Source organism: Papilio xuthus, unplaced genomic scaffold (genome assembly GCF_000836235.2).
Source record: "Papilio xuthus unplaced genomic scaffold, Pxut_1.1 DF825783.1, whole genome shotgun sequence".
Classification (NCBI taxonomy): Eukaryota; Metazoa; Arthropoda; class Insecta; order Lepidoptera; family Papilionidae; genus Papilio; species Papilio xuthus.
In genome coordinates this window covers 2885481-2908302 of record NW_013532866.1, presented here as the reverse complement: position 1 = coordinate 2908302, position 22822 = coordinate 2885481, and the positions used below count along the sequence as shown (strand labels likewise).

Below are 22822 nucleotides of genomic sequence, written 5' to 3'. Positions count from 1 at the left end.
TTTGTTAGCACAAACACTGGCCTCCTTTACGTGCTCGGTTCCCGCTCACGTCAGCGAAGCGTTTTCAAACTGCACAATTTCCTTCGTGGAAACACGTTGTCTGCGAAACGCGGAGGAAATAAATGGCATTCGAGTAGACTTGTTCACTTACTATCGAATCGATTTTACAATTCTCGAAAATGCGAACTTTGAAGAAATTAAATGTCGATTTCATTTTTTGAAAATGGAACACGGTTGAAATTAAAAAGGAATTTATTGCTTTATGGTCTAAGATCCTATGTTCGTTAAACTTATACATGATTTAGTAAAAGCGTAAAATTTGTTAGTTTATTCCTTCAAGGCACTACCTCTATTAGTGACAAGATGGCTAAAGTTGAATTTATCTAGTTTAAGGTTTCATTACATTTTGTGTAGGTGATACCGGCGATGTTCCACACTGCCAGCATCTGGCTGACGCTCGCATTGGCCGTGCAGAGATACATCTACGTCTGCCACGCACCCGTCGCAAGGACTTGGTGAGTATATTACATATATAGCGTGTTCACAAATACAAATATATAGAGAACGCAAATCGTTTATTTTATTATAAAGCAATATAGCAGCAGTTTAACAATATATTATACTAGCGGACCCGACAGACGTTGTCCTATCTACACGTCTTTAATTTGAATAAATTAATATGAAGTTAATATTTGATGAAAATTGTGAATCTAAACCATTCCCAGATCCCATTGAACACACTCAAAAAATTTCATCAAAATCGGTCCAGTCGTTTGAGAGAAGTTCAGTGACATACACACTCACAGAAGAATTATATATATAAAGATATAATATTTTAGTACATTATACTTTGTGTATCCATATACAGTATGTAACAAAAATATTATATACAATTTTTTCTCATAAAAACATAATTAAACAGACAAATTCAAATTATACAATCTGTATAGATATAGTCAAACTTATGTCTGTTTTCTTCTCTTCTATAACATTATATTTCATTTTTCTACTTTACATATTTTGTGAGTTCACGACCTTTTAAAGTAAACATCCTAAAATCTATTGAGAAGATACAAAATGTCAATATACTGGAGTGACGTATTAAGTGAATTATAAGATCGTGCGCTTTAGAATGTTTACACAGGGCCTGGCATTAACGAGCACTGTATATTGTGAATGTAAACATACTTCGATTAATCCTATTAATGTAACGTGTATTTTACACAGCTACTTGAAATATGGATCATAATTTTGTTGCGCATGCTCTTGGACTATTATATTTACAGTGGTAGAGCCCGCTTTAAAATCTTCGCACGAATTGGCCCGGCTCGCCCGGTGAAATACCACGACCACACAGAAGACAGGCGTCAAGTGGAAGCAATTCCGCGTTTCGTCTGATGAGTGTGCCTCTCGGAGGCCTAATTTAGTCTTCTTTCCCTTCACACCCTTATTGTTATAAGGAACTGATGGGAAGTGGAAGTGGACTTTCCGGATTAGAGGATGCATGGAAAGGGAAGATATTTTCTTTCCGTGCATGCTCTTCTCCGTCGACTAAAGTTAGGCAGCGCATATGTAATTGCGTATGTCAATGGGCAACGGTCACTTCGCTATTTCAGCGATCTCAGGTGGCCGCTCGCTCGTTTGGCACCTTATAATATAAAAATGTACATGCAAATAATGTCCCAACTTAATACATCTAAAACAACCAAACAAAAAAAATGTCTTACCGATTTTGTCGTTTAAAAACAAAATTGGTAGTCTTCTTTTAGAAGTCTAAAAATATATTATAATTTAGAAGATAAACATTTACTTTTAAGTTATTACAATATACTTTTTCGTTTATTTTCTAATATTACGAAGTGATAATTAAATTGCTTACTGGCTTAATTCAAGCGAAACAAATTCGCTCAAAAAAAAAACTAAACAAGGAAAATTTTTCACATATTTCATGATTCCGGAAACTGAAAGTGACAGATTGACAGGAGGTCTGGAATGTTTATTTTGGGGGTCTTTGTTTTTTCCGTTAATGTAAAATATTTTTTAAAGCATGTCGTACAATAATGATTTTTTTCACTCACTTAATTTTTCTTGCAACGTGCATTGCCGTAGCAACCGATATTGTAAAGTAGTTATTATTATAATAAATGTCAATGTTTGGATGTATGGATGGATGTTTGTTAGAAGGTATCTTCAGAACAGCTGTATGGATCTTGATTAAATTTGACTTACACACAGAACGTAGTCTAGAAGAGCACAAAGGCGATTTAAAGCGAATTAAGTTTTGAAATTCCGCGCGGACGGAGTCGCGGGCGATTGCTATTCCATAGCTAGTTAATTAATACTAGCTGTCGCCCGCGTCTCCGTCCTATGTGTTCTCCCAGACTATCTTCTACATATATGCCAAATTTTAGTGAGATCCTTGCAGCCGTTCTGGACATACATTCTAACAAACATTCGATTTTATAATATTAGTAAGATATATGTACTATTGGGACCTCCTGTAGACTTAATGGCTTAACAGATATTGTGTCATGTCAACTCCAGAATGTCATAGAGATAAGTTTTATTGTTTCAAAAAAACTATTGCTATTGTATTTATCAAGGATATTAAATTCAGTAGCGAATGCCAAAATTAATTAACTCTACAACATAATCGAAAAATTTGGATCTTTGTTTGAACACTGATAAGAGTTAGGACCAAACATTAGTGATATCCAACTGATATCGTCTGGTAAGTGGTTATGACGCACGATACTAAAATTGCATCGAGATTACAACGTGGCCATAAATTATAGAGATATACCATAGAGATATAGACTATAGAGTAGAGTGCCAAAATTATCCATACGGTTAATAATGTCACATTAAATAGGGTCGTTGACCTTAACAGAAAGATGTTTAAGATACATTTTTAAGCATGTTACATAGCAACACGTATTGGTAAAGGGCGTTTCCACTACCGAAACACGCGGATACACCTATAAACAAACTAAGATATCTGCAGGACTAAATAAAATGCATTCGCTTCGAAGCGAATCCATAACGAATTTCAAAAATGCATGGAACTGTCGCGCGACAATCACGTGATTTATAAAAAGTTAATGTCAGTTCTATACATTTTTGAAGTTCGTTATGGATGGCTTCGAAGCAAATGCACTTTGTTTCTAACCAGGCCGAAATTAATAATATCATCAGCTCACTATACTTCCCCACCGAAGGGCTCGGAGCCTACCTTAAGTTAGGGGTGACTAGGCCATAGTCAATCACGCTGGCCAAGTGCGGGTTGGTTGACTTCACACATATCTTTGAATTTCTTCTCAGATATGTGCAGGTTGCATCACAATGTTTTCCTTCCCGTAAGAATGTCGGATAAATATACATATGCAAATCGGAAATCGAAAGACACATTGGTACATGGCGGGATTCGAACCCAGGACCTGCAGATTGCAAGTCAATTGCTTCACTCCTGAGCCACCGACGCTCTTGAAGTATGTATGTATGTATCTTACTAATCTTACTAATATAAATGCGAATATTTGGATGAATGGATGTTTGTTTGAAGGTATCTCCAGAAAAGCTCAACGGAACTCGATGAAATTTAACACAGACGCAGAACATAGTCTGGAAGATTGCATAGGTTCATTCATTTAGTATTTTTTTAATTCCGCACGGACGGAATCGACGACAAAACAGTTTGTAAATAATAAAATAAATATGCAACGGTGCTATATACGATGTTGTACGATAATGTGCCGACGTTAATAATATTTATTTATATTATAAATAGTTTCTTTCATAACATTTACATTAAATTATCATCAAAAATGTTTAACGTGTTAAATTATTTTTTCCATGAAATAAATTCGATGAGTAAAGAATTTCCGTGAAGTAGTTAAAATTTCTTTTTAAATATTTATTCAAACAGTTTTGCTTCAAATGTTTGTTAGCCAGTTGGTTTTATTTCGCAGATCCTGACTTGTAATAACATCATAAAAATGTTTATGTTAATATATCCGACTGGGCTTGTTTATGTGAATTAATTTTGTTTATTTATACCACCAAAGGAATCCTTATACATACTGTTTTGTAGGCGTATGAAATGGAAATAATACATTTTGTTCAATTTGTACGAAACTTAATACCAAAGCTCCTTATCGTTTAACTAGCTAGAATTTAAAAAAAAACTTTAGTATGTAAACTGATATATAAACACGGCTAAACACTCACGTATATTCGTTTGGTGGCGGCACCGACTAGTTTCGAGCCCATCGGGGGCCCTTCATCAGGATGAGTAGCACTGGTATTATTTCGCGGACGCGGCCCGTCGCTCGCGTCGCTTTGAATAATTTAACTTTAGTATGTGTTCTTTAGACTATGTTCTACATCTATGCTTTTTGGTGAGAATCATGCAGCCATTCTGGAGATGCCTTCTCACATAACATCCAATCCATACATCAAAACATTCACATTTATAATACTAGTAAGATATTAGGTAAGAATTAAGATCTGAAAGTTTGGATGGACTGGATGTTTGTTAGCAGGTGACTCCAAAACCGCTAAATGGATCTGGATAACATTTGGCACATGAATAGATTACTGTCTAGAATAACGTACAGGGTACCTACTATTTTATAATTCCGCGCGGACAAAGTCGCAAGCAATACAGTTATTATTATATTAAATAACATAACATTGTATTAAACTTCATTGCATTAAGTCCGAATAATGGAAATAGATATTTCCCAACGTATTTCAATTCGCAAACACATTTGTCAAATGTTTGGCAAACAAAAATCACAACTTCAATTAAAATCAATCAAAGAACTCATCAATATTGAACTCATTTTAATTATTTTTTTCTCGCGCTCTTTTCTATAAATTAATGCGTGTATCGGAATCTTCTTCACAGAGCTGTGATTGATTGAAAAGGCAACCAGTAACCCAGTTTCTGATATATCAAGTCTTGGTTGGAATATATATATATATATATATTCCAACCAACGTATATATATATATATATATATCTATATACGTTTGAACGACCTTATTATATATAATATATAAAATAAGGTTGTGTTAGTTACACTATTTATAACTCAAGAACGGCTTTACCGATATGCCTGAAAATTGGTGAGGAGGTAGCTTAGAGCCAGGAGACAGACATAGGATACTATTTATTGTTTTTTTTTTCGAATTTATGCCTTGAAGAGCTGCTTGGTATTTAACTTATTAATATTATAAATGCGAATGTTTAGACGGATGTGATGTGGATAGATGGGTGGGCTACACTAATTAAGTTTTTTTATATATCCATGCGGACGGAGTCGCGGGCGACAGCTATTATACGGAAAATAACTATCTTACTAACATTATAAATGCGAATGGATGGATGAATGTTTGTATAAAGGTATCTACAGAATAGCTGCATGAATCTCGCTGAAATTTGACATAGATGTTGAACATAGCCTGGAACACATAGGCTACTAATTATTTTTTTCTACATCCCACGCGGACAGAGTAGCGGGAGATTATTTTGTATAATATGACAACGAGCACTCGTTCGCTTTCCGAGTTAACATGTTTATTTAGTGATCGTTAACAGACGTGATAAAGTTTGCGGTCCACATATATACATAATATTGTTAGTATATCGTTAGTCTATGTTTGGAAATCACGTGGTTAAGGGCTTTATTTATACTAGTATCATCATCAACCTGCCCTTATCCCTATCGAGGGTCGGCACAGCATGTACTACTCCTCCATACATCTCTATCAGCCGTCATATCTGAGTCTACCCCCTTACTACACATATCATCTTTCACACAGTCATTCCATACTTTTTTTTGTCTTCCTCTACCCTTGTAGCCATCCACATTCAATCTCATTACTTTTTTGCTTATATCATCATCATCCCTCCTCATAACATGTCCAAACCACGCTAATCTTTTACTCCTCAATTTCTCGATCACTGGTGCTACTTTCAAACTTCCTCTAATATTATATTTATACTAGTATCATAAAGAGGAATAATTTAATTGTTTGTTTCAACACCGAAAAATTCTTTCGCTGTTGAAAAACTACACTATCCCTGATTGACATGGCCTATAAATTTATTACTGGATTTTCAGCACAAAAATATACGCGCGTAACTTCTAGTTCATTGTAAAAAAATAACATTTCCATACTTGATATCAACACTAGCTGTCGCCCGCTACTCCGTCCGCGCGGGATTAAAAAATCATAATTAGTAGCCTATGTGTTCTTCCAGACTGTGTTCTACATCTGTGCCAAATTTCAGCAAGATCCACTTAGCCGTTCTGGAGTTACCTTCTGACAAACATCCATCCATTCAGTAATAGTAAGATAACTGAGAATGATGATGAAATGTTTTCTCGTAGATGTTTCTTTAATGGAAACATAAAGTAAAGCAACACACCACAGTCCCGCAAACGAACCTGCAATGATACAATGATTCTTGGAATCGACTAATGATTACAAAAGCTCAGATGTAATTCAGCACAAACTAAAAGCATTCGCTTAGAAAGCAGTAACATTTTATGATACGCTATAAAACTTCGGTCAGAAAAAACATATCCGTGACGTATTTTACGTAGGAATAGTACAATTTTACGACTTTTTACTCATACGTAGGTAACACAACAGTATAGTTTGGTTTAAAAGTCGTACAAGATGTTAAAATGATTGCTTTAGTAATCGAACACCGCCAACATACGCCACTGTACAACACGTTAGCATATCCCCAAATGAAATATCGCTTTAGATTTCTTGAAATAAACATAAAAAAACCTCAAACTTTTCCTCTTGGATAACATTAAATCAACCATAAAACCGGTAAGCGTTGAAAGATCAAAAGCCTACGCCGGTTTACTCGTTTAAAAACCATAAAACGAGACTGTAGACTTGTTAAAAGACGGATTCTCGACAAACAGAATCCGTACCAATATCCTCTTAACATGAAATTAATTAACTGCCCTCGAAAATGTTTGGAATTTAAGAAGCTTTTGATGATGTTTACCTTGTACAGTCGCCTTCGTTTGCAGTGTTCGTGTTACAGAAAAATTGCCCTACCTCTCGTAACGAACTTAAACTACCCCCTTCTTATAAATAAATCAATTAGGCTGCTACCGATGTTGATCAAATGAGAATAAAAAATTGTGTAACATACCAAATTCTTACAACAAATACCGTCACAAGGTGTACAAGGCATTCAAAGTATGTCGCACTTAAAGTTGAACATCGCGAACGACGATGACTGTACAATTGTTCGCAATTCTTTTCTGAAAAAAACCTAACGATTCAAATCAAAACTTATAATTTATTTTTAATTATTAACCTGAATTAAAACTAAACTAAAGAAAGTACAATTATAATCACATATATTACAATTGCTAAATTTTTATAGTTTTCGAGAATGACCACCAAATATATATTTCCTAGGAGACTTCAACCTAGGAAGACAACAAAGGTTAGGGAAGACTGAAGCATGGATGGGTTATACTTAAGGTGGTGGATTCAGATATGACGGCTGAGAGAGATGTATGGAGGAATACATACTGTGATAAGCTTGATGAAAATCTTCTTTGATTACTGTGATAAATATTGGTCAAAATAATTCCATAATAAAATGATACAATCACGGCAATATCAGACGATTCATAAATATAAATTTGATACGAAATCGGAAATTCTTTGTAATGCTAATATTTCTAATAAATATCCAATCTCGAATAACATTCGCAGATATAAAAAAAGAGATAATCTTGGATTAATAATAAATAGTTGAATTTAGATGCTAGACAACCGAAGTTGCTAAAAACGATTTATTTCTTCTCACAAAGAAATTCCTTGAAGAAATTAATCATTCATTAAACATAGAGAGACGTATTCTGTCTTTTAACTTGATTAATTAAAGAATATATTTCTATGTACTAATAGAATTATGTCTATTTATAATTTAGGGGATTTTGAATGGAATATATACGCAACTCGTTGTCGCTCGCAACTCCGTCCGCGCGAGATTAATGAATATGTCGGCATATCTATACCGTCATCAGTGAAATATTACGTGGGTATCCAGATAGATAATTCCAGAAATACACTCGTATCACACAACTTTACTAACTCAGTAATCTACAACTATCTACTAACTAACAATTAGCTACAATCTTAGTAACGATTAAATGAGATTTAAATTATAATGGCGATCCGTCCGTAACATGCAACTTCTGTGTAGCTCTCCAATAGAATACCTCACAAGATGGCCGTCCGTTTGACGTTCCGCCAGACTGACATTGACAGCTCACTCTTAAGAAAGAATCGATTCCAATCGTACTCAATCGATGTTTGTGTCATCAAATAATTAGTAGCTTCTCAAAGCTACTAAAGGTGCATATAAAATTTCATAAAAATCTGTCAAGCCGTTTAGGAAGAATATGGTAACTAACATTGTGATACGATAATTTTTTTTTTTTTTATAAAATATTAGCAGATTTTTTTTGGAAATTTACTAATATTTCTTTTACCCTTCCAAATAAGCTCTAGGCTTGTGCTAGGATATGGTTTACGACAATAGTCGAATGGCGGGATTCAAACCCCCGACCTCGTGATCAGAAATCCGTATCCTTAACCATTAGGCTATTGACGCTTTCATAAGATTCTTTGTACATAAGATGTACTTTCAAAACATAAAAGAGGTCCACTCTGAAATATAACACGTGTCTTTCAAGTGTGGGTTGACATTTTTACTTTCACGTAACGATCTATTCTTACGAGGGATATGAGAAAAGTTTCTATTGTATTTTCTATACGAAAGTGTCAAACGAAACAATTTCAGAATAACGACTTTCAAACAAATTATCTACCGATTTATTCCTTCCTTCCTTTATCGGTTTTCTTATACATTTAATTAAGTTGAATTATAGTGAGTTAGGCTATGATAGAGAAATGCCTTTTCTGCACATCTCTGATAATTAATGACAGTTAAATGGAATTCCGTGTTCTTTGTGAACCTCGAGCCTACCCTAAATTAGGGTTAACGAGACCTTACTCGACCACCTTGGTCCAGTGCGAATTAACTTTACATATTTAAATTTCTACTCATATATGTACAGATTGAATGATTTCTTTACCCTTGTACTAATAAATATTTCTTCCTCAGGTGCACAATGCCACGGGTGATGAAGTGTCTGATCTACATCGGTATAGCGGCCTTCTTACATCAACTTCCTCGCTTCCTAGACCGTCAATACGTCCCGCACATCACAGTATGGCGTGGCCACTTCGAGGAAGTCTGCAGGGTATGATACCACTATTTGTTCATATAAAAAAGTTTATTTTTGTCAAGTGACGTTTGAAAAGTTGGTACATGATATGTACCAAAATTACTAATAAATATACTTTAACTTTTTGATGTAAAGGTGTAAGGCCCTATACAAGGCAACGTAAATTTTCGAAACCAGGCGATTTTAATCGTTCAGCTTACACAATAAAATTACTTATTGGTTCTTACACAGAATGGGTTGCCCAAAACAGTCACTCGCACCCTGTATGTCAACGTGGTCATGAGAAAAGTCAATGCGGCTTTTAAAGGTAGAGCTAATCTATACAATTGCCATGCCTGTACTGACAGAATAGACGACTCACGTCGATGATTCCACAATGTGTGTACTCGCGACGCAAAGATATATTACTTTCGAAAATTTACGTTGCAATGTGTTCGAAGGGGCTAACTCGCTAGGCGAGTGCGTTGGTATTATCGTGTTACAAAAAGCCACTACGATGGATACGAATCAAACTTATCAAAATCCGTTTAGGATACACGACGTAACAATCAGACATACATATCCGCAATAAATATTACCCTCAAGATAGTCGTCATTCTTACCGTATAATTATAGTAGGTTTTCCTATATCAATAATTATATAAATTAAATTACATATATTGCATTTAAAAAACACCGAGATTTTCGAATTAAAATATGTGAAAAAAATCTAAAATCATTAGTGACGATATTGACAGTGTTTTAATTGAACAAAAACATATAAACGTAAGTCAAATTATTATAATTTTCAAAGTGAATTAACAAATTATATGTGCCACCTAAATGTTTTCGCTTAAATTATATATAACATATAAGAACATATAGCTTTCGCTTTACTGTTATGCACTAAAATATATACATAAATATTTATTATATCTTACTAATATTATAAATGCGAAAGTTTGAATGTTTGTCGAACGGCACTCCAGAACGGCAGCAAATGAAATTTAGTTAAATGTACGAGTAGAACCCAGACAGGAATAAGGGGTGTGCTATTATATGTTTTTATCCGTCAATTCAGATTCACAGACAATAACTAGTATATTAAATTGCTTATATAAAATTACTATATATTAAAATTGGTTGTAATTAATGTGTCCATGTTAAGTTGTTTTATTAAGAAAATCCGTAATAGAATATGATTTAAGGTTGTACAATGTTTTCCTACCAGTTAAAAAAACACATCCATGTTTATAAAATTTGTACAACCCTGACACATTTTCCTGAGGGTCTATCACGAATATTTATATAATCGACAAAACATGTCAAAATTCGTATGAAATTTGATGTACTTTATGCCCGACAGGGGCGCTGTACAAATCTTATACATTTATCGATGTTGTTACATAAATAAACTTTCTCGTACATTTTTGTGCTTGTATACAAAGATAATGATGGCCTTAATATTTATCATTGCTTTTTTTTATATCATAAGTTGGTAAACGAGCGAGCGACCACCTGAAAGCGCTGAAATAGCGCTGAAGTGACTGTTGCCCATAGATATACGCAATTGCATATGCGTTGCCTACCTTTAATCGACGGAAGAGAGGATGGACAGAAAGAAAATATTTTCCCTTCCCAAGCATCCTCTCATCCGGAAAGTCCACTTCCACTTCCCATCTTTTCCTTATAAGAAAAAGGGTGGGAATGGAAAGAGAACTAAATTAGGCCTCCGGGACGCACACTCATCAGACGAAACGCGGAATTGCTTCCTGTCTTCTGTGTTTTCGTGGTATTACACCGGGCGAGCCGGGCCAATTCGTGGGAAGATATTAAAGCGGGCTCTACCACTGTTACTTTACATTTTCGTGCTATTTTATACAAAGATAATGATGGCTTTAATATTTATCATTGCTATAAATTAAACCATATATTTATACTTATATTATAAGCAATAAGGTAAAATATTTTCTTTCCGTGCATTCTCTCCTCCATCGATTAAAGGTAGGCAACGCATATGCAATTGCGTATATCTATGGGCATCAGTCACATCGCTATATCAGCGACTTCAGGTGGCCGCTCGCTCGTTTGCCACCTTATGATATAAAAAATTGTATGCTTTTACACAAAATCATGTGTTTGCAAGCAAAACTGTGTGTACTAAACTCATTGTGTGCTTTATTAATATTATACTAAAAAAATTGTTTTCACTTTTCAGATAGAGATGGCGCCGTGGGTACACGCGTTATCGTTGGACGGTTATTTTATAACGTATTTCGGATTCCGTGTATTATTCGTACATTTAATACCTTGTACATCACTAGTTGTGCTGAATGTTTTATTATTTAGAGCAATGAAAGCCGCACAGATAAATAGACAGAAATTATTTAAAGAGAATAGAAAATCTGAATGTAAAAGATTGCGTGACTCAAACTGTACAACGTTGATGTTAATCGTTGTTGTTACTGTTTTTCTCTTGGTAGAAATTCCAGTAGCTGTTGTTACTATATTGCATATTATATCGAGTACAATTGTTGATTTCTTGGACTATCATATTGCTAATATATTAATTTTAATAACTAATTTCTTTATCATCGTCTCTTATCCTATTAATTTTGCTATTTATTGTGGTATGTCAAGACAATTTCGTGAAACTTTTAAAGAGCTTTTTATTAGAGGTGCGGTAACTAGTAGAAATGGTGGTTCAAGTAGATATTCTTTGGTTAACGGACCTCGAACTTGTACTAACGAGACTGTACTTTAATTGACATTTCTTAGCGTGGGTTTACACTGGTGACACTAACATATCTATTATCTGATATGTTTTTGTTACATAATAATGGAAACACACGATTATAATATTTTAGAGTTAATGTGTATTGTAGTGGACATATCATTTTTTTTAAACATATATATTTAATTTGTTTCTTTAGATGTTTTAATAATATTCTATTACTTTTTGATCATTTCTACTTTAATAATTATGATTATGTATACAAATAAAGAATAACACGAATTAGTGGATTTAAAGTAAGTTTCTGAGACCAAAATCTTCATTTAAAACACTTTGTTATCTCCGTTTTTTTCAAATGTCTGGGATGAAGATATGTTTTATACAGAGATTTTGATATCAGAAAACCACGGTAATATTAAAGAAATATTACGAACGACTATAGTGCGACAAAGTTTGCCCTGGTGGGCAAAAGTGGTACTAAATTAGCCATCTTGTCTTTAATGTAAGTTGCTACGTTCTGATAAATCTAACCGCGATACTGGAACCTGCTTGTTATAACAACTGTATATAATATATGCATAACAATATATAAAGCTTTTTATGTACTAGAATTTTTAATTGTAAAAAAAAACGAAGTATTTTAATCATTAATTAATCAGTCGGTACTTTTTCGGCTTTGTGGTCACGAAATCATTAATTTTGGATAAAAAAATTAAAAAAAAAATTAGTTGTTTCTATTATCTATGATTGACTGATCACTTAGCCTTTAAATGATGAGCCCTCATTTAAAAAAAAGTACCGATTTTTTATTACAGTCATTGTTTTTTAATATAAATTATTTCTGTAATTTTTTTTTAAACATACTTGTACATATTTGTGACAAATGTAAATTTTGTACACTTAAATATATTATATAGAAAAAAAAAAGTAATTTTTGTTTTCTATAATATGAGAGATTCTAGAATATTTATAAGCTTTCTTATGACATCTTTTGCATAGATATTTATTGTATTAAAAAGTTAAAATAAGATAAAATCGAACCAGGAATATAAAGATCGATTAAAGCGCTTCTATCTTACATTATTTATATTCTTGATTAGCCTAGAATTGTTATATAAACCATGGCGAATTAGATACTTAGATATATTATTTCTCTAATAAATAACTGTAAATTAAATGAGTACCTTCATTTTACCTTACCTTATTATCCAAAGACTATTCTAAATCGTCAGCATCAGTTTTAAACCCAACTGCTAAGATATTGTACGTCGCATTTTAATTGCACCGACTAACAATAACTAAATGATAAAATTAAATCGAAATTAATACTACGACCTCAGATTTTAAGAAGGATATGTTTTTAAATCGCCAGCCACAAAATGGCGCTTGTACCCTAGCGAATTAAATTGTATAAAAAAACAAAATAAATGAACCTTAAAAATACTATTTTGTACCTCGATGTAAAAAAAATTGTAGTTTCTTTAGAACTTAAAAATAACGAACATATGTTACATACGCCATATTGACGTCAAGAAGGCAATATTTAGATGATTAGGGTGAAATAAACAGATACTGGCCACTGAAAGATAAGTGTCAGGGAAGTGGCGTTTCGCGTCGAGTTGTAATACTTGTATTTAATCGTATTATCTCAATTATTCAAAGAGTCAGAAAGGGACAGCATTACTTGATCTACAACTGCTTGTAAAATGAGTACTAAAAATATTATTTTTGTTCACAGGTTGAATTCTCTCCATGGGTGAACAAAGTCTCATTGGACGCTTACTTCAGTACATACTTTGGATTCAGAGTTATATTCGTTCATTTAGTCCCTTGTACATCATTGGTAGTGTTAAATGTACTACTATTCAAAGCTATGAGACAAGCGCAAATGAATCGACGTAGACTATTCAAAGAGAACCCTAAGAATGAATGTAAAAAATTGCGAGATTCAAACTGCACTACTCTTATGTTAATTGTAGTTGTAACAGTTTTCTTAGTAGTGGAAATACCATTAGCTGTTGTAACAATTTTACATATAATATCAAGTACGATTGTTGAATTTCTAGATTATCGTATCGCTAATATTCTTATATTAATAACGAATTTCTTTATAATGGCATCTTATCCGATAAATTTTGCTATATATTGTGGTATGTCGAGGCAGTTCCGTGAAACTTTCAAGGAGTTATTTATTAGGAGTGTTGTTTCGAGTAGAAATGGTGCTTCAAGTAGATATTCTCTAGTTAACGGTCCAAGAACTTGTACCAATGAAACTGTACTTTAGATAAATGTTTGCACATAGATGTATAAGTAGGTAACTAATCTAGATAACAAAAGTAATGAAAAATAAAGCAGCTGCAGGCCTTTTGTTGTACATTTCCTTGATATTAACATTTTCATTACAACATAAAAAAAAATTTAATTGTTTTTATATAAAATGAAGAAAAATTATTTAAAAGTTATGTTTTTTTTAATTGTTATTATTGAATTAAAAATATCACAGATAAGCATAAATATTTTGAAATAGAATATTACTATCAACCGCTAGTCTTAAGGTAGACTAGATCTGTAAGTTTCCATAAAAATGTATAAAAACATATTAGGTATGATTTATCATATAGATCGGTATGGAGGACGATACTTGGTGCACCTACCTTACATGAGGGATAAGGACAGGGAGATGATGATGTACTATTTTGTCAGTGAATGAAAGGGATAGAAATATGTTTTTATAAAAGTGTAAAATAAGAAATTCACGGAAGTAATATTAATTAAGTATGTATAAATTTAATTTTATTTATTATATAAATATATTTTATATATAAATGTCATCGAAACTCTGCAGATTTAAAGTATTTTATAATGATTTTCCTTACCTTAATGTATACGTATTTTAGTAAGACTCAAAACACTCGTTTGTGCAAAACTGCGGAGCACTCAGAAATAATTATATCATTGTTTTTTTTTGCCTTCTTACTTTCGTATATATTTTTTTGAACGTATTATTATATTATAAAAGAAAATACAAAGATTATTTTGTTAATCTTCATGTTATGAAATAGAATATCGACCTTAGTTCCATTTTTAAAATTTCGTAAATTTTTCCTTAAAACGTATTGTTTAAACTACTTTGTACTATCTGTTAATTTATTTGTAATCATCATTTTATTATATAAAGAATTCTGTAAATAACACATAAAATATATCCATATTATAGCTGTATATAAGAATAAAACAATTTATCGTAAAACATAAACCTATTATATATTAAGTTAAATTATAGCAAACATATTGAACAAATAAAATCTGTTATATCAATTACTTTAGTAAATATAAATTATTGTATTATTTACTCTTTCATTTTAATATCAATCCATCCATTTTAATAATAACTAGCTGTATCCCGCGACTCCATCTAGGAATTTTGAAAAAAACTTAATTAGTACCCTATGTGTACTTCCAGACTTTGTTCCACATATATATGCCAAATTACAGCGAGATCCGTTTAGCCGAAGATACCAACAGAAACATCCATCCATCCATCTTAACTTTTGCATTCATAATATTACTAACATAAAATGTACTCCCCCAGTGTAAAATAATTTATTATTTTATCCATACATCTCTATCAACAGTCATATCTAAATTCATACCTTACACATATCCTCACACAATCCATCCATACTTTCCATACATAACTTAAAATTATGATACAAAATAACAATCGCCTAATTTGGTTTCTTTACAAGCTTTAGTTCTCGAGTTGTAACAAACTATGTTATTGGAAAGTTAAGGTGATTACACACTAGTGTAGCTATTAATACGCTGTTGCAAGATTTAGGTTATGACATCACCGGAGATAACCTCGTGTAAACAGTAGATCAGCAGATATGACGAAATGTTTACGTACTCCCATTAGGATGTGGTTACATTAAAATTTATTTAAAAATCTATAAACAGACTGAAACGCAGCTCTTGGTGTAACAAAGCAGGGATTTCATATTTGGAATGAAGTTAATTGAAAGAGAAAAAGGTCTACATGAAATTTTTAATATCTAAACCTGTCCAAAAACATATTGTTACAATTATTTCAAAGATGACAAACAGTTTTATATTTTATGTATGTATTTTCAGACATTATTAATTAGAATCCTTTGGCGCGAATGGCGCGCTTTCATCACCAAGTCGTGTCAGATTGATTAGTGAGGCGACATAAACGTCGACATTTTAGTAAGGCTTCTGTTGCGCCAGTACACCGGCACAGTGTCGGATTTTCTACCTAACAACTTTACACATTTTTAAAAAAGTTCAGAATGCATACAATTTAAATCACGTTCATACATCAATCCGTCAGCGTATTCTCAACAACTAGTAAAAACTGTAGCTGTGTTTTTTGTAACTCAAACAAAATAGGTCCCCTTAACAACACCTAGGGCAAGCACCATCGTATCGCCAACGACATATTAAAATTGGTGCAGCGTGAAAAGTACACGAAAAATATCATCCTAATTTTGACATAAATGGCGATGATGATTCAAAAGCGCGCGCAAATATTCATGCTACACCCACTATTTCCAGTTGCGCCTGGTTGTACATAATAGCAATTATTACGCATTTACCAAGACTAAACGTATCCCACGCAACAATTAAAATTACCTCAGTTAAGTATCGTTTACATCTTTCAACAACTTGCACTTCAACAAGAAGACGTTTGATCTTCAACTGTTTGAAAGTTTTATTGTTATGTGCGTTGTAAATCTTTCAAGAACAGAGTAAAAGGCTATGTGGGTGTGTACTTTGATAAAGTACATATGAAGAGATACAGAAGTACGTACATTGAAAATAGAATTATATTTCGTTTCATTTGCTTTCTAGGAAACAATCTAGTGATTGTGGAGCAGTTAGGTGATGGATTTGAGAAAAAAATCGTTGAACAAAAACATTTTTTTTTACATTTGCTTTGAAATAATAGATACTTTAATATGTTTTAATAAAAATATAAACATAGAGCGTCGGTGGCTCAGTGGTCAAGCACTTGACTTGCAATCTGCAGGACCTGGGTTCGAATCCCGCCATGTACCAATGTGTTTTTCGATTTCCGATTTACATATGTACATTTATCCGACGTTCTTACTGTGAAGGAAAACATCGTGAAGCAACCTGCACATATCTGAGAAGAAATTCAAAGATATGTGTGAAGTCAACCAACCCTCACTTGGCCAGCGTGGTTGACTATGGCCTAATCACCCTTAACTTAGGGTAGGCTCCGAGCCCCTCGGTGGGGACGTATAGCGAGCTGATGATGATGAAACACCGTGGTAGAGCTCAAAAACCAATATCCAATACCAAATGAGGCGACTAGGCCGATAGAATATAGAATCACAGAGGAAATATGCTAATTCTATAAAACTAGGGAAAGAATACCGATTAAAAAGAAAGAAAGACGAAAAATTACAAATGGCACAAAAAAAAAACAAAAAAGGCGATATATGTCTAACTAGTTGTCGCCAGCAACTCCGTTCGCGCGGAAAGAAAATAACTTAATTAGTAGTCTGTGTGTTCTTCCAACGAGTGTCAGTCGTTCAGTTGTAACGGCGAAAGTTATAAAGATGTTCTGGAGGTTACTTCTAACAATCATTTATCCATCTAAATTTTCGTATTTATAATATAAGAAAGAAGTAAAATAATCACATCTCATACATATAAAAGGTTACAATAAAATGGGTACACTCATACAGACATATCATACATGACATTAGGTATTTAAAAAATTATAAACGAATTTTCGTGTAGAAACATTAAATGTCTACGAATTTTCTGCGAACTATTTGCCCAACAATATCTCTCATGTGACTTTGATATATGGCCCCGTAAATCAGCTTTGGGAAACAGTTTTTTAGATCCCGAGTAATTTTAACTGCAGCCGCGTCTTGTGTTAAGACAATAATACAAAGAAATTAGTTTTTGTATATTTGACAGGGTCGTATTCATATCGTTTGTTACCTTATGTTATAAAAAAAATGAAATAAGACATTTGTTTAAACAAAAGAAGTTGATTGTCATTGTCATCTGTCAATTTTTATTAAATTACTAGCATCGCCTACGACTCCGTCCGTGCGAAATAAAAACCTAACTAGTAACCTATGTGTTCTTCCAGACTATTTTCTACATCTATGCCAAATTTCAGTGAGATCCGTGCAGTCGTTCTGGAGATACAGTCTAACAAACATCCATCTAAACTCGCATTTATAATATTAGTAAGATGTTTTATTCATATTTCCCGTACAACTATAAACGAGAGGTTAAAATATGAATTTGCCGCTGACGGAACTTTTAACGAGTTCCATTGTTGTAAAAAAAATGCAATATATCTGTAGATTTACTGCTTCATTATTTAGAAATCGTAAAAAAATAAAAAGAAATTAAATCAAAACACTGAAATCGTAAATAGAAAGATATATTTGTTAAATTTTTCAATAATTCAATAATATTACAGAGAGTTTCCTTGTTCTGTAAGCTTACATTCGATTGTTTATTTCCGCCATCTTTGATTTAAAGTCAACACAATTGATACTTTGGTTTGCTGCGAGTAATACGATAATGGAAATGATAAAAAAACTTACTTTTCAATAATGCTGAACATTTGTTTTTGTAACATTTTATATAAATACTAGCTGTCGACTGCGACTCGTTCAAAAACAAACTTAATAACCCTATATGTTCTTGCAGACTATGTTCTATATCTATGCCAAATTTCAGGGAGATCCATGTAGCCGTTCTGGAGATAACCTTCAAACAGACATCCATCGAAACATTCGCATTTTAATATTAGTAAGAAGTTTCTCTCTCTGCCTAGCTTGCATCAAAAAAGGTGGTGTGGGGTCAGCTTTCCCAATACATCTCTTCCACTCTGCTCTGTCTACATCTTCTTCTGAGACTTGGCACTCACTCATGTCTTTTATTACTAAATCTTCCCGTTCGTTTTGGGTCTGCCTCTGGATCTACGACCAGGGAGGGAAAGTTGTAGTGCTAAATTACCTACTTAGTCCGGCGGCCTCCTCCTCACATGACCGTACCATCGCAGCCTACTCTCCTGCAAAATATTTTTTGCCGATAGAGATAAATAGATTAATCTTACTTCTTACTAATATTATGAATGCGAATGTTTAGATGTATGGAATTGTTGGAATGTATCTCAAGAACGGCTGCAATCATCAGGCTGAAATTTGACGTTGTTGTAGAACATAGTCTGGAAAAACACATAAGTAACTTATGATTTTTTTGCAGGCGACAACTATCTTTATATATATGTAATTCTTCTGTGAGTGTGTATGTCACTGAACGTCTCTCAAACGACTGGACTGATTTTGATGAAATTTTTTGTGTGTGTTCAAGGGGATCTGGGAATGGTTTAGATTCACAATTTTGTCCGCTGGACAATGTTTTTTTAATTAATTTTTAATTTATTAGTATTTGCTGATTTTGGAATGTTTTACATTGGATCCGACAGACGGCGCTACCATCGCAGTGTCAAATTTTAAATAATATTCAAATTTTAGTAGTAGTAGACAGGACAACGTCTGTCGGGTCCGCTAGTTTATATATAAACTTTTGCAAGGGATCATAAACGTTTTGATGTGTGTATGTCACTTGTAAGTCATCCAATCGCCTTACACACTAGTTACTATAACATTCAATGAAGCCGAATGACGTCAGCCAGACATCGTACTCGCAATCAGCAATAAAAATATAATATTTGTTCAATAAACAGAAATTTATGACTTATATTTTATTGGTGCCGAAGTTTTATTGCAGTCATAAAGTATTTAGATTATTCACAGTTATAGTTGTTTGTAAACTAATAATATTTACTTTGTATTGTTCATTTTAACTATTTAATTTTTTCGTCAATCAAGTTACGTCAATGGGCATACTGGCCTTAAAAGCCGGCAACGCATCTACAGTTCCTCTAGTATTGCGGATGTCAATGGGTGTCGTTGATCACCGCAGTGTTCCCCTCTTTTGCCTCCTTGATTTCTGACTAATAATAATACCGATTATCCATTATGATACTCTTACCATGGGTTTCTGAGGCTTAAATCTCTGTATAAAATATATCGTCATCTCTGTTATTCTCTGACAAAGAGATAATATGTTTTAAACGGAGATTTTAGTATAAGAAACCCATGGTTGATCTATCATCTTACTAATATTATAAATACAAAGTTTAGATGGATGGAAGTTTGTCACAAGTTATCGCCGGAACGGGTCAACGGATCTTAATGAAATTTGAAACATAGTCTGGAATAATACATAGGTTACAAATTACTTTTTTTATTTCGCGCGGACAGAGTCGCGGGCGACCGCTAGTAATACTATAAAAGCGAAAGTTTAGATGGATGGATGAATGTTTGTTACAATGCATTTCCTGAGCGGCTCAACAGATCTTGATGAAATTTAACACAGATGTAGAACATAGCCTGGAAGAAGGCATAAGCTACTTATTAAGTTATTTTTTTTCAGCGCCGATGAAGTCGCGGACTAGAGTTAGTAATTTTATAAGAATTTTATATTACTATTAAAACAGAAACCCATGTTAAAAGTTAATCAAGTATCGCTGGTCATTTATTCTATATATATAATTAAAATATGAACGTAAGCTTGTCTATGACATCTGGCGATCGTTGAACATGATCGATAGCGTCTCGAAATACTAATTAATATTATACTCTATCACTTTTATTAATTATAACTTCTATTAATCAAGTATTAAAAGTGATTATAAAAGGTATAATAAATCTATACAAATATTATAAAACTTCGAACACCATGAGCAATGATGGCGTTGATGGCTCAGGGGTCAAGCACTTGACTTGCAATCTGCAGGTCCTGGGTTTCAATCCCTCCATGTACCAATGTGTTTTTCGATTTCCAATTTATATGTGTACATTTATCTGACGTTCTTACGCTGAAGGAAAACATCGTGATGCTGTACATATCTGAGAAGAAAATTCAAAGATATGTGTAAAGTCAACCAACCCGCACTGGGCCAGCGTGGTTGACTATGGCCTAGTCACCCCTAACTTACGGTAGGCTCCGAGCTTCTCACTGGGCTGTATTGTGAGCTGATAATGACGATGACACCTTATACGTTTAGGTTGATTATATTTGGTAAAATTTGATAATATCATTGTTTAATAATATACGCTAATTATTGTCCATTAACTTAATTGTATATTTATATCATTAAGGGCCGCCGTACACGGTCACAATTGGCTTTATTTACTGCATTTTGACCAACTCTATTGGACCTTTCTTCTAAATCCGAGATTTGTTAAAATGTACTGAATCTGCCGACGTTGTTAGCAATAGCATTGTATCTAGTTTCAATGCTATTCCTAACATTTTTTTCCAAGAAGGAACAAGGAACAAGGATGCCAATATTCGCAAATCAGGTGACATCGTGGTTAAAGGTAATTGACGCTTTATCTTAGTGATCTTACTAATATTATAAATACGTATGTTTAGATGGATGGATGTTTGTTTGAAATTATCTCCGGAATGGCTCAATAGATCTCACTGAAATTTGGCATAGATGTAAAATATAATCTGAAAGGATACATAGGCTAAGTTTTCTTAATTTTAACGCGGACAGAGTAGCGAGCGACAATTAGTATCATAATAAAAAAAACATGATTTGTTTGTTAGTTTAGATTCATCGGTAGCACTTTTAACTTTCCAAACTACCTTGTTTTAACTATCCGTGTATAGCAGTCCTTAGTGTTTTATAGGGCTTATGTAACGTTTGACAAATTAATGTTGGTAGAGTGCGCATTAGGTTAATAAAGCGAATAGTCTCGCTAAATATACGAGCTATATAGCAGTGGGGCGCAAATTGATCACAACATGGCGTCGCTATCAATTACTTTCTCTCATTCAATTGGAAGTAAGAAATGTTTATAAGACGTATAGACATTTCTACTTGAGTACACGATATTAAAAATATAAGCTGTGGAAACTTAAGAATAGCGATATAATCATGGCTTTCTATTACCAAAACACCTTTTAATTTCTAAATCAAAAATGTCGATTTGCTTTAACCCTATTGTGGCTTAGAACTGATGAGACGATTTCAAATAGAATGATATCCTAGTAAAGATCGATTCTCTTAGACCCTTCATACACAAGGATAGTAAATCTTCGATACTAATATTGTATTTATGCGTCACTAGTATCTTCGACTGTATCTTCGACGCGAGCCGGTCAGTATATACTTAGCGACTACACGTCGACGTCGTAACACGAATTTACTTACTGTACTTATAGATTTGCTCCGCCATCTTGATTTGAGGCGAGTTGCTTGGGGACAAGGTGTCGGCGACGCGTGCTGAAATCGCCGGGTATGCATGATTTATGTAGGGCTTATGTAGGAAGAGCCTTTGCCTGTCTTGTGTACCTTTTCCTACAGGTCAAAATAGAATTACGCGTACACAAACCATACGAAAAACATTTCTGTACTGTGTCAATAATTACATAATTGCTATATTTGTTTAACTAATAAGAATAATATGTTTTCTAAACATTTTTCGGTAGTAAAAGCTCAAGGTCAAGTATAACACAATTTACAGGTATCTAGTAAGTGTTGTCGAAACAAACGGACCTCTTTAGGTAAACTTTTTTACTCATTTTTTATATTTTTAAATTTAGAATGTTTTGTTTTTTATTTATTTTTTATGATTCTAAAATGTTAATTGTAAATCTTACCTCTAATGTGTGTTAATCTTTCTTTTTGTTTCCATTTAATAAT

The 22822-nt window shown here is 33.3% G+C and overlaps 1 protein-coding gene across 3 annotated transcripts in view; it reads left to right on the top strand.

The window, feature by feature from the left end:
- SPR (Sex peptide receptor) overlaps window positions 1-14372 on the top strand; it is a 42303-nt gene extending 27931 nt beyond the window's left edge. For 2 of the 3 annotated variants that reach the window (XM_013323252.1, XM_013323254.1), the window contains exons 4-6: window positions 415-515; window positions 9179-9317; window positions 11500-12165. In XM_013323252.1, the coding sequence (XP_013178706.1) occupies window positions 415-515; window positions 9179-9317; window positions 11500-12045 (786 nt within the window). In that variant the 3' untranslated portion in view covers window positions 12046-12165. Of the gene's footprint in view, window positions 1-414; window positions 516-9178; window positions 9318-11499; window positions 12166-13753 lie in introns of those variants that run through there. The other variant, XM_013323255.1, reaches the window with a different exon arrangement.
- The last annotated feature ends 8450 nt before the right edge of the window (window positions 14373-22822 follow it).